Source organism: Panulirus ornatus, chromosome 2 (genome assembly GCF_036320965.1).
Source record: "Panulirus ornatus isolate Po-2019 chromosome 2, ASM3632096v1, whole genome shotgun sequence".
Taxonomy (NCBI): domain Eukaryota; kingdom Metazoa; phylum Arthropoda; class Malacostraca; order Decapoda; family Palinuridae; genus Panulirus; species Panulirus ornatus.
The window spans coordinates 96,120,229-96,132,839 of NC_092225.1; the positions used below are offsets into that span (position 1 = coordinate 96,120,229).

Genomic DNA, 12,611 nt, shown 5'->3' on the forward strand with positions numbered 1-12,611 from the left:
ATTTAAGATTTCATAAACATACAGTGGGATTATAAGCCCAGGGATTGCTGGGCAATGGACTAAGTTTTCCAAGAGCCATAAATACTGATATACCATGCACTTTAAAAAAGAAAGGTTGGTCCTAAACATGCATGTTCAACAGAGAGATGTGGTAATAACAAAGCTGTTAATGTGCTGAAATGGTTTGGAGGAGACAACGAATGAGGAGAGGATGACAAAGATATGCATGTCAAAAGTTGAAGGGGCCAAGGAGAAGACCAAACAAGAGATGGAAGGATTGAGTGAAAAAAGATTTTAAGCGCTCTGGACCTGAACATGCAGGTGGGTGAAAGGAATGTACAAGATAAAGTATGTTGGAGTTATGTGGTATACTGAAGGCTGACGACGGACTGAACCAGGGTATGTGAAGTAGCTAGGGTAACCATGAAGAGGTCTGTGGGGCGTGGTTGCGTCTGGGGGGATGTGGTCTTGATGCATTACACATGACAATAGAGAATGGATGCAAATGAATAAAGCTTTTTCTTCATATGTCCCTGGCACTATCTCATTAACACAGGAAATGAAGAACAAGAAAGACTCCATTTTGAAAATTCTACAATCATAAAACAATAACATTCACATTAGTGCAGCTACAAACAAACAAGTATAAGAAATATAATCCTAAGTGAAACATGTATAACATCTTATACCTAAGTATATGACAGTCAGAGAATGAGTGTGACCATAAGTGCCATTTCTTCGTCTGTTCTGGGGCTACCTCACTAACACAGGAAGCATTGATCATGGGAAAAAAAATCCTAACAGAGAGATGTCAAGGAAAAACTATGGCCTCAATCACATCCAGTCTCTGTCATATATATAACAGCAAACCAGAAAACTTGGCACATCACTAAAGCAGGTTATGGCAATTAAATATTGAAGAAAATAGACAAAAAACTTACAGCAGAAACTATCTGTGGCTCTTGGATGTTGTTCTTCTTAGCAATCTCCTGTACTCCTGCTATAATCTCCCTGACACCAGCACCCTCATTAACCTGCTGGCTCAGGTAAACCTGGAGCTCCTTCAGACTGGTTTCCTTTTCCTATCAGATAAAAGAAAACCAACAACATAAGAATTCTGAACCCTTTAAATACATATTTAATAATCAGACAACTGCATACAAAAACTTAAACCTGATTAAATTAATGCCTTTTCTACTCAAGTCCCCATTTCTGACAACTGTATACAAAAACTTAAACCTGATTAAATTAACGCCTTTTCTACTCAAGTCCCCATTTCTGTGCAAATAGGGTTTATTATTCAAATCTCTTAAATTTATTGTAAGTATTACATTACTAATACCCACCAAGTTCCTGTAGATACCAAGTATCTCTTCCAGGCCCTTCTGCTGGAACAGGTTCTTGAAGTTCTCATCAGTACGCTTGTTAGCCTGTAGGAACTCCATCAATCTAGAGTCCAGGCCAGCTTTGCGAAGCAATGATCGCACTGTACCGATGTCCTTCAAGTTCTTAGCACTCAAAAGTACCTTACAATAAAAAAACAATCATTATCAAACCTTCACACTAACAGGCAAAAGAAAATAAAAAGCTTCAACAGAGTAAAATGAGCAAGACATGCTTATCTTTTTCCTATCTTCCAGCCAGTTCTACCTGAGAGAGGCAGTGTAAGGAACAGACAACAGTAACTTTATGAATAAATCCTCAAGTTACTACTCATATTCCTTCTTTATTGAGGTAGCAATACAAATAGGGAGGATTTTCAGCAAGTGCCAATACTTAAATACTAAGCCAGAAACCAAACAAAACTAAAGTACTCAGAACAATTACTGGCTGTCTAACAATCTCAAGTCCATAACTGCACACCTAAATAAAGATAGAGCTCAAAACACTTCATAACCAAACACCAACTGCCAAGTAGAAATAAACACTAACCCCTGCCTCAAACTTCAACAACCTAGACTTGGAGATCCTTCCTCCATCAACCAATACAACCCCGACAAAACATGTACACACTGAAATGACCTGACAAACACAACCACCTTCCCAATCCATTCTAAAACACCTCCCTACAAAATATATGTCCACTTGAAAAACAAACGAGTTACTCTTGCTCATTTATGCTCTGTACACATCCCATTACGTTCTGTGATTATCCCACAGACATAGACACACATACACATCACTTTTTGACTTGTGGTCTTGACCAGGGGAAATGGCCAATTTCCCACAAAGCACACAAGACATGCAATTGGAGCATTTATAATACAATAATTACAAGCAGCCCTTCCTGCAGACTTGATAAGTATTTAAGATTAAAAATTTGAGCACATACTGTAGTAAAAGCCTTGGACAGTTAGATCCTAGGGAAACAGTAAACAGACACAAAGGAAATTACTCACTGGGTCACTTCAAGGCTGTCTGTGATAGTGAGACATATTCAAAATAAAAAAAAAATTTAAACTTTCCATTGAACTGAGCAAAAATATAGTCATCCGTGAACTTCAAGTGAAATATTCATAAAGTCTTTTATTAAACAAATATCATACTACTTTCAACCATTAATTGGTAAATCTTTCTAAATGTTAGCATTTCCTTTAAGAAAAAGTGATTCACCTCATTTGAGGTAAAACATTTGCCCACTAGTTTGTAACCATTACTACGATTAAAAATCAAACTTTTAATATAACACCATGCAGATCATTGTATCAAGATTATCAAACCTTTACTTATTCTGAATGACTGTATCAGATCACCTCTTAACATTTTTTCAAAACTAACACATCAACGTCGTTTAGTCAGCTCTCACAGAATCTGTTTCTCAGTCCATGAACCATCTTGGTAGCTCCTTTCTGTACTCTTTCCATTTTGTCTTTCCCCATGTGGGGTGACCAAAACTGAACATAATATTCAAGATGCGGATGCATGAATGACTCATAAAGTGAGGAAAATTTCCCGGACATAAATTCAGTAGTTCTACCTATAAATCATAGAATTTTGTTTACCTTAACTGCTTTTATTGTGCACTGATTACTTTGTATCACGTAAGATTATTACAGCTGTCTTTTTCCTCATTTACCTTTTGCATTTCAACAAAATTCATTCAGCAGATAGCCTTTTCATTTTTACAACAGAATGCAAAAGTTTGCATTTATCAATATTCAGTCCGTCCAAAGGTGCTAACGTTTAATTTCTTTACAGACTTACTTCCCCAACCTGCATCTATATATCTATCTACATCTCAGATGCCCATTCTCTTTAAGAACTTCCTCAAGAAAGTGGCCACAGTAAAATCTCTAACTGGTAGTCTAAATTTTTTTATTTCTTGTAACTCTCATTTCAACCAGCATAAAAGGGTAAGTTAAAAGTTAACTCAAAAGTAATTCACATGTGATCACTTGTAACAAACTTTCTCTCCAACTTCAACACTGTTTCTGAGATCCTCACTTGTAGTAACAACTAAAACTGATGTATTCTCCTTGCACATGGGCTTATCAAGGTGTATACGTATAATCTATTATATTTAGTCGCTGTTTCCCACATCAGCAAGAAAGCGACAGGAAACATAAATGCCCATACACAAACATGTACATAATAATTATTCACATATACATACACGTTCATTTTATTCTCCCTAAAATTTAACAATATTCTCTCACCCCAACTCTCAAATGCCCTTTTTCACCTCTTGCACCTTTCTCTTCACCTCCTCTCTCTTTCTTTTATGCATCTCCCACTCATTCACACCACTTTCCTGCAAAAATTGTCCAAATGCCTCTCTCTTCTCTTTGGAAAGAGGTAAATAAAGAGCGTAAGACAAGAGAACAAATGGGAACATCAGTGAAGGGGGCTAATGGGGAAGTAAAAACAAGTAGTGGTGCAGTGAGTATTTTGAGGGTATGTTAAATGTGTTTTATGACAGAGTGGCAGATATAGGGGGTTTTGGGCAAGGTGGTGTGCAAAGTGAGAGGGTTAGGGAGAATGGTTTGGTAAACAGAGAAGAGGTAGTGAAAGCTTTGCAGAAGATGAAAGCTGGCAAGGCGGTGCGTTTGGATGGCATTGCAGTGGAATATATTAAAAAAGGGGTGACTGTGTTGTTGACTGGTTGGTAAGGATATTCAATGTACGTATCTTTCATGGTGAAGTGCCTGAGGAGAAGTGGAATACATGCATAGTGCCACTGTATAAAGGCAAAGGGGATAAAGGAGAGTGTTCAAATTTCAGAGGTATAAGACTGAGTATTCCTGGGAAATTAAAAGGGAGGGTATTGATTGAGAGGGGTAAAGGCATGAACAGAGCATCAGACTAGGGGAAAAGCAGTGTGGTTTCAGAAGTAGTAGAAGATGTGTGCATCAGGTGTTTGCTTTGAAGAATGTATGCGAGAAATACTTACAAAAGCAGATGGATTTGTACGTAGCATTTATGGATCTGGAGAAGGTATATGATAGAGTTGACAGAGATGTTTTGTGGAAGGTATTATTAAGAGTATGTGGTGTGGGAGGTTAAGTTGCCAGAAGCAGTGAAAAGCTTTTATCAAGGATGTAAGGCATGTGTACGAGTAGGAAGAGAGGAAAAGTGATTGGTTCTCAGTGAATGTTGGTTTGCAGCAGGGCTGCATGATGTTTCCATGGCTGTTTAATTTGTTTATGGATGGGACTGTTAGGGAGGTGAATGCAAGAGTTTTGGAGAGAGGGGCAAATATGCAGTCCATTGTGGATGAGAGGGCTTGGGAAGTGAGTCAGTTGTTTGCTGATGATACATCCCTGACAGCTGATTCGGGTAAGAAACTACGGAAGCTGGTGACTGAGTTTGGTAAAGTGTGTGAAAGAAGAAAGTTGAGAGTAAATGTGAATTAGAGCAAGGTTGTTAGGTTCAGCAGAATTGAGGGACGTCAATTTGGAGGCAAGTTTGAATGGAGAGCATTTTATATGTCTGGAGGAAGTGTTTTATATATCTGGGGGTGGATTTAGCAGCAGATGGAACCATGGAAGCGGAAGTAAGTCACAGGGTGGGGGAGGGGGCGAATGTTCTGGGAGCACTGAAGAATGTGTGGAAGGCAAGAACATTATCACGTAGAGCAAAAATGGGTATGTTTGAAGGCATAATGGCTCCAACAATGTTATATGGTTGCGAGGTGTGGGCTATCGATAGGGATATGCAGAGGAGGGTGAATGTGTTCGAAATGAGATGTTTGAGGACAATATGTGGTGAGAGCAGAAGAGGGTGTACTGAAATGGTATGGTCACATGGAGAGAATGCGTGAGGAAAGATTGACAAAGAGGATATGTGTGTCAGAGGCGGAGGGAATGAGAAGTGGGAGACCAAATTGGAGGTGGAAGGATGGAGTGAAAAAGATTTTGGGCGATCAGGGCCTGAACATACATGAGGGTGAAAGGCATGCAAGGAATCGAGTGAATTGGAACGATGTGGTATACTGGGGTCGATGTGCTGTCAATGGATTGACCCAGAGCATGTGAAGTGTCTGGTGTAAACCATGGAGAGTTTTGTGGGTCCTCGATGTGGAAAGGGAGCTGTGGTTTCAGCGCATTACACATGACAGCTAGAGACTGAGTGTGAACAAATGTGGCCTTTGTTGTCTTTTCCTAGTGCTACCTCACACGCATGGGGAGGGGGTGCCATTTCATGTGTGACAGGGTGGCAACAGGAATGGATAAAGGCAGCAAGTATGGATATTAACATGTGTATATACGTAAATGTGTGTATGTGTATGTATACATTGTAATGTATAGGTATGTAAATGTGCACGTGTGGGCGTTTATGTATGTACATGTGTGTGTGGGTGGGTTGGGCCATTCTTTTGTCTGTTTCTTTCCGCTACCTCGCTAACGCAGGAGAAAGCGACTAAGTATAATATAATAATAACATACACATGTACATATTCATACTTGTTTGCCTTCATCCATTCCTGGTGCCACCTCGCCCACAGGAAACAGCATCGCTACACTCTGCTTCAGCATGGCAGCGCCAGGAAAACAAACAAGTAGGCCACATTCATACACACTCAAACTCAAGCTCTGGGTGGTTTCCAGAATTGATATTGCACGATAACATCTCCCCAAGGTTAGTCATACTCCAGCCATACCAAAGAAAACACATTTTTGTAATATCTTATTGGATGATTCTGAGTAACTTCATCCAAGTTTAAAGGGACAGGCAAATGATCCTGAATTAATGGCAGATAATGATCTGTCCACTTCAGAGGAAGTGATTTTTTGAGCACTAACTCTTCCAGCATTGAGTGACCAAGATAAAGCATCAAATAGTGTTCCTAACACATGTGGAAACATTGAAAATAGAAAACTATAGTTCTGTTTCTGGAAAAACCTTTAAAAGTTTTCCAAGTTATTCCCATCTTATGCATTCTGAGATCATGATCAATTTACCAAAAGGTGTTGCACAGTATCACACCAGGTGATTTTCAGATGTTTGGAATGATTAATTATGATGCAATAACAGTGAGGACAACTTGTTCTTGAGAATACACTTGAATGCAAGGCACCAACAACTACTTTATTCCACCTATCACTTTTAAATACAGCGTACCCTGAAAAGGCATATTCCGTTTTATGCATTTGATGTACCCATGTAAACAGAAAATAAGATTAACATCAAATAGAAAGCAACATTGAAAGTACTGAATCACAAAAATAAGAATGTGCTCTAACCTCACAAAGAAAATCTGCAGCAAGGCCATCTTTGACGAGGTGATCCTGTAGCAAAGTTGCTAGCACCTTAGGATCAAGCAGGGAGTCAGTTGTCCACATGCCAACACAACGTGCCAAACGTATGCGGTCACCTTCCCCAAACCCCTTTAGGTACACCAGGACCTGCAGAAAAACAAATGTTTAATATCTTAAACAGTATTGATATATTTCAGCACAATTTTCCCATTATAAAAACAGGTGATCAAACCATATTCATAGTGAAAACATTTGCACAAATTCTTTTTAAAAGATCTGTATTACTAGTCATTTCTATAGTTTCCAAACATGGCTGAAAGAGAGGGGAAGGACCTGCACTGCCTGATGTCGTGCCACAAAAACACTTCTGCCCCAAAACGCCTTGAAAGAACTCCCACACTGCTTAGAAATCTAGCCACATCTACAAGTCCATACCATTTTGTTTGAGTGTGTATGAGCATGTACGTAGGCACACGTGTGTGTGTGTGTGTGTGTGTGTGTGTGTGAGAGAGAGTGAGTGAGTGAATGTGTGTGCGAGAGTGCGTGTATGTGCATGCACGAGTGTGTTTTAAGTGCAAGTGTGTGCGTGTTGTGTGTGAGCAAGTGTGTGTTGTGCGTGCAAGTGTGTGTTGTGTGCATGTGTGTGCATCAATGTGTTGTGTGAGCGTGCGAGTGTGTGTTGGTAGAGGAGTGAAAGGCTGCCATGTTGGTCAGCATCTCCAATATGCAATGCAAGGTTCATCATGTGTATGTAAGGTTTTCTGAGGTAATATCAATATTTGTAACCAAGTGGCAGATGGCATCTCAGTGAGTCGACAAGTTGGTCATATATGGCTAGATTAGGTGTATGCCTTGTCAAATGAAGTTGGGGGTAAGTGTTTTGTATTTCCTCAGTAATTTCAAAATGAATGTATTCTGAAAATAAGGTGTCTGCATGTTAGTGGTGGGAGCTGAAAGTATAGGTTGCTGAAGCATGTGACAGGGATGAATTTACAGATAACTAAGTGCTAAGCACAAAGTGGAACTATGGAAAGTACTTTGTTTCACTAGGCAAGTGCTGAATGGATAGGGTGTCACTTTTCGTAAGAAGAGAAATCTTTGAACTGATTAAAAAGAACGAGGTTGTCCTGAATGCTGTTTTATGTTTGCATTCGAAAGGTAGAACAACCATTCAATAAAAGCACAGTCTACGATGCAGTAGGTAACTGTTTACAGAAGCTAAGGGATAGAGAAAGATTATTTCCCACACAATTCCTATCAAAGAAAGCAACTATGGTGGGAAAGCAAGGGACTGAAAGCCCTTCCCTAGCTGCATTTCTTAAAGTTGGAACACAGAAAGGTTCCGAGCAAGAAGAGCACATCTTCCTCAAAGGTTCAGGCTGGATTATCAGAATGTGTTTGGAGGTAACCAAGATGAGGGGGGTGACACAGGAAAAATGTTTTAGTAAAAAACCTAGATGTTCTAGATCTGGGTGACATAAATCTCAAAGGCAATGGGAAGCATGGTTCTGGAATGTCTTTGGGGTAAAGTGTTGGGTGAGAGCCGAGTAGCACTTCTGTTGAAGGTGGAATTGTGGGAATGTGAGAACTAGTGTAAAGAAGAGCCCCCCCCCCCCTCCCGACTGATGTGGTTAAAAATCGAAGTGTACAAGTGGGTGATTATTGGTACTTATGACACCTGACAGTCCAAACCTGCTCCTATCCAAAATCCTTGCATTCACCTCCCTCAACATTCCATCCATATACAAATCAAACAGCAATGGTGAAATCAGACACCCCTGCCATAGGCCCACCTTCACCTGGAGCCACTTGCCTTCTTTTCTTCCTGTTCTCACAAACACCTTACTCTCTTTAAAAACTTCCAATGCTTCAAGCAGTTTTCTCTTACGTCATATATACAACATCTTCAAGAGAGAACCTCTATCCACCATATCATATGCCTTCTCCATATCCAGAGGTACCACACAGAAGCCCATCTCTTTTTCTATGTACTTCTCACACAAGGCAAACATCTAATCCACATATCCCCTTCCACTCCTGAAGCCCCACTGTTCATCATCATGAAAGTGCACATGAAATCAGCCTCTGAATCACCAATCTCCCATACAATTTTCCAAGAGTCAGGAACACACAAGCCTCTTTTAACAAAGTTACTCACTTTCACCACTCTTTTCCTATCAATATAATTTCCTCTTTTCCAAAAACCTCTACTAATCTTCACCACCAGCTCCACAAAGTAATGATCAGACATCCCACAACCTGCCCCTTGCAGCACAGTCCCATCCAAGACAAGTAAATAATCCAATAATGCCATAGTGGGAGACATGTCAAGTGCCATGGGCACTTGACATGTCTCCCACTCACCCACCAAAGATACAATGAAATTATTAACTACAAGTCCACACACAAGTTGCATGTAATTTTGAATGCACTGTAGTTTGGAAGTTCACAAATTTCTGAAAAATGAGGTTTTGATGTTTAACTCGTAACAGGGAATAGGAATCAGTAAGGGGAAGCGACAAAAAGATCTGTGGGGTTCAGTATCAGATAGAGGGTTCTGGTATTAATGCATTATACAAAACAGCTAGTGTGTCAATGTAAGCAAATAACTTCTTTGCCTGTTCCTGGCACTACCTTGCTAAGAAAGGACAAGGTGAATATGTATGGGAAGAAAGAGTGAATACTTGCCTTTTTCATCTCTTCATAGAACATCTTTTCCAGGTACTTGTAACGCCTCATCAACCTGGTGAAAATCCCAGCATAACCGCGCAATGTTTCGTAGGAATCATCTGGTGCCCCAAACACGCACATGTTTGTTCGTACTGGGCCACTGTCAACGCCATCTTCAGAGATTCCTCCACCTGGAGCTGCAGGGAGAAAATAAAAAATAACATTAGTAGTCATTCAAAACCCAAGTAAGTTTCTGAAATTATAATTATCATATCTAAATTTAGGTCTTTTTTTTTTTTTTTTTTTTTTTTTTTTTTTTTTACATACTAACAAATATACCCTCCAGTAAATGTTCATACCCAAGTAAACTTACACATTTGTGACAACTTGAAAACCTTTCATCCAACCTAAAACAAGGTCTTCAGTATTCTGCTAAACAAGAAATCCAAGAATGTTTTCAGCGTTGGTCCTAACACTGATGAACAAGGATTTTCCTTAAAGTCTTATCAGACAGGTGCAAAATGCTGACACCAAATGTGACTTGCATAAAAAATTCTCAACTTTCAGCTTTGGGAAGTCATTTTTCTTTTACAATAGTTCCAATCTAAATGGTTTCTTCAAAAAAATTAAATGGAATTCTTGACCACGGAATTTTACTTACCAAGTACTTCTCATTTTGTTATCATACAAAACTCTTTCTTACAACTGTTAATGATACCCCATTTTGATCATAAATGTGCCTTTAGCTAAAGTTCAAGAGCTGGAGTCTAACCCATCCAAGATGTCCATACTTTCCTCAAGATGTGAAACAGAAGTCTGTGATAAACATATATTCATTAATAGCTCAACTGTCAAACATCTAAGACAAGCAATGAATCATGTCTATTTATCAATATGTGACTTTGATGCTTATTCCTGTGCACTCCCATCATTGGGGTGGCCAAGGCAGAAGTGCTCCTCTTATCCCTGTCACTTGCATACACAAATCCACACATTCTTCCCCCATTTCTCCCCCTCTCTATTTCACCATGTTACTACTGGCCTTCCTCTTACATAAACCCCATTAATGGTACTATCATAATCTCTCCTTATAAAATCCCTGTCTTGCATTCTTTCCACATACTCAATCCACCTCAAAGTATTACATTTCAGCCACTGTACCTCTCCACACTTCCTGCCATACAAAGCTTTTATATATCTCATCAATACTTCATTCCATTCAGTCATATCACATGCTAAAGTAACTCATATTCACGTCCTGGATTCTCAACCTTTGCGACTCACTTGAAATTACTAAATAAATGCAAACAGGTATAGAGAAGAAATGTTATTGGGAGTGTGTACACATTCAAAGTATCCAAAAGAATGTACACCCATACTAGAACCAAAAGGACAGACAGTCCAAACATCAAAAATACAAAAATCAAACTTCTAGTCATATTTTGGGTGTCCTGTAGGATGCCCACTCAAACGCACTTCTCCATCTTGGGTCAAACCCAGCATGCACAGTTTCATTCATGCAAATATTTTTCGTTCTTTTCAAAGAACATGAGGTACATTTCACTGATGCTTACTACAAACTAGGACGTGTTTGGATCATGCTGTCCTAACTCAGGTCCCAGGAAAGACATTATGCTCATTATGCATTTGTCACTAACCCTTCCACTACCTAGGCAGGTAGTACTGGTAATATACCTCCCTTCACTGACTGCCTACCATCTACTACCTACTTTGAATTTTGCCTTATTGAAAAAAAAAATCCCCAAATTATCATATTCATATGCAAAGAAACAGTATGGCAAACACATTCTCTCATATAATCTCCATGAATGAAATTGTATCTTTTGAAAATGTCAAAAAGAAACGAGTGGAGATTTCAAAAAGAAACTATCTCATCATTTTACATGTTCACAAAATCTGATTTGTGATTGTAAAATTCACACATGCTTAACCATGATGAAAAAAAAGGCAAAGAAAAAGGACAATACAGATTTGATGTAATGCAAAACTGTTGAATAATATCTTAAATCTTATAACAAAACATTGGCTGCTTTAATCATATTTTTGAATGTTACCTCTGACCTAGGTCTGTAGAACAGAGATGATGTAGTGGTAGAATATTTCTTTTATATAAAGATACATTTCATTATATTATATGAACTGCCAATCTATGCAATCTATTGAACAATATGACAACCAAAAGCTAATCAAACAAAAAGACCACTGGAAATGCAAGCCTAATTTTTCCCATACACCTTTAAATCTACTACTACACAGATTTGCTATACAGTACATGCACGTACAAGAACACATCCCTCATGTACAGCAGGAAGTGATCCAATGAAAAAAATACCAAGCAAGGATAAAAAAAATTAATTAGGCACCTACAAACAAGTGATAAAAATCAACAATGCTCAATACTTACTGAGAATGCCCCCAGCAATTAGTATGTCAAAGAGTGTTTCTCCGTAAGTGCGATATTTAAGTTTGGACCCGGCCTGGTCAAGATATTTGTTCACAGCTTCTAAATCTGAGTCAGCTTCAGTAAGACCCTGTAAAGTAAAAACATAAGGTGAAAAATCAATACTATTCTGTAGTTCTTTAGGAACAAGTTTAATTATTAGATTACTTTTCTTTTATACTCAATTACTTCTGCCTATACCCAAAAACATTATAATCGTGACAAAAATAATTAAAGATTATACTCATTATATACCAAAAAAAGAAGCTTACATTCCTATATCAGTGTGGGAGAGTGTTGAATGGACAGGAGAGAGGGCTATGCAAACAGTAGGGACCTTATCATATAACTAACCCTGGACTCCTTAATAAGTAAGGATCGTGGTGTTACCCTGATCTCTTTCCAAGAGCTCCTCCAGCTCCAAGGCTGCATTACTTTCAGTCACATCAAAATGATGGACTTCCTCATAGTTAGAAGTTTTTTTTTGATGAGTGAGGTCTTTGGGATAATTAAGGGCACTTCCATGTCACTGCATTATATACACACCCACTCCTAGTAAACAGTTTATGCTTTCAAAGCATGATTTTCCACTGTACATGTGAACTTCTAACACACTTTATGTACTATTTACCGATTCTTTTTACTGTTGGCATGCTATTTAAACATACATAATTATATGCACATGAAATGAACAGAACTTTAATTGCATCAAAATATCAAATACTCGTACTCTGGAAACTGTTTTTATGAATATAAAATTAAATGGAAGATGAAAGCCGAAA

General features: G+C 38.6%; 1 protein-coding gene across 3 annotated transcripts in view; it reads right to left on the reverse strand.

Annotated features, from left to right (window-relative positions):
* Positions 1-12,611, reverse strand: part of kra (basic leucine zipper and W2 domain-containing protein kra) — a 59,613-nt gene that overhangs the window by 25,164 nt on the left and 21,838 nt on the right. For all 3 annotated transcript variants that reach the window (XM_071680146.1, XM_071680136.1, XM_071680156.1), the window contains exons 3-7: positions 11,794-11,920; positions 9,387-9,565; positions 6,684-6,845; positions 1,347-1,526; positions 942-1,082 (exon numbers count right to left, since the gene is read on the reverse strand). In XM_071680146.1, coding sequence (XP_071536247.1) covers positions 942-1,082; positions 1,347-1,526; positions 6,684-6,845; positions 9,387-9,565; positions 11,794-11,920 — 789 coding nt within the window. The remainder of the gene's footprint in view (positions 1-941; positions 1,083-1,346; positions 1,527-6,683; positions 6,846-9,386; positions 9,566-11,793; positions 11,921-12,611) is intronic.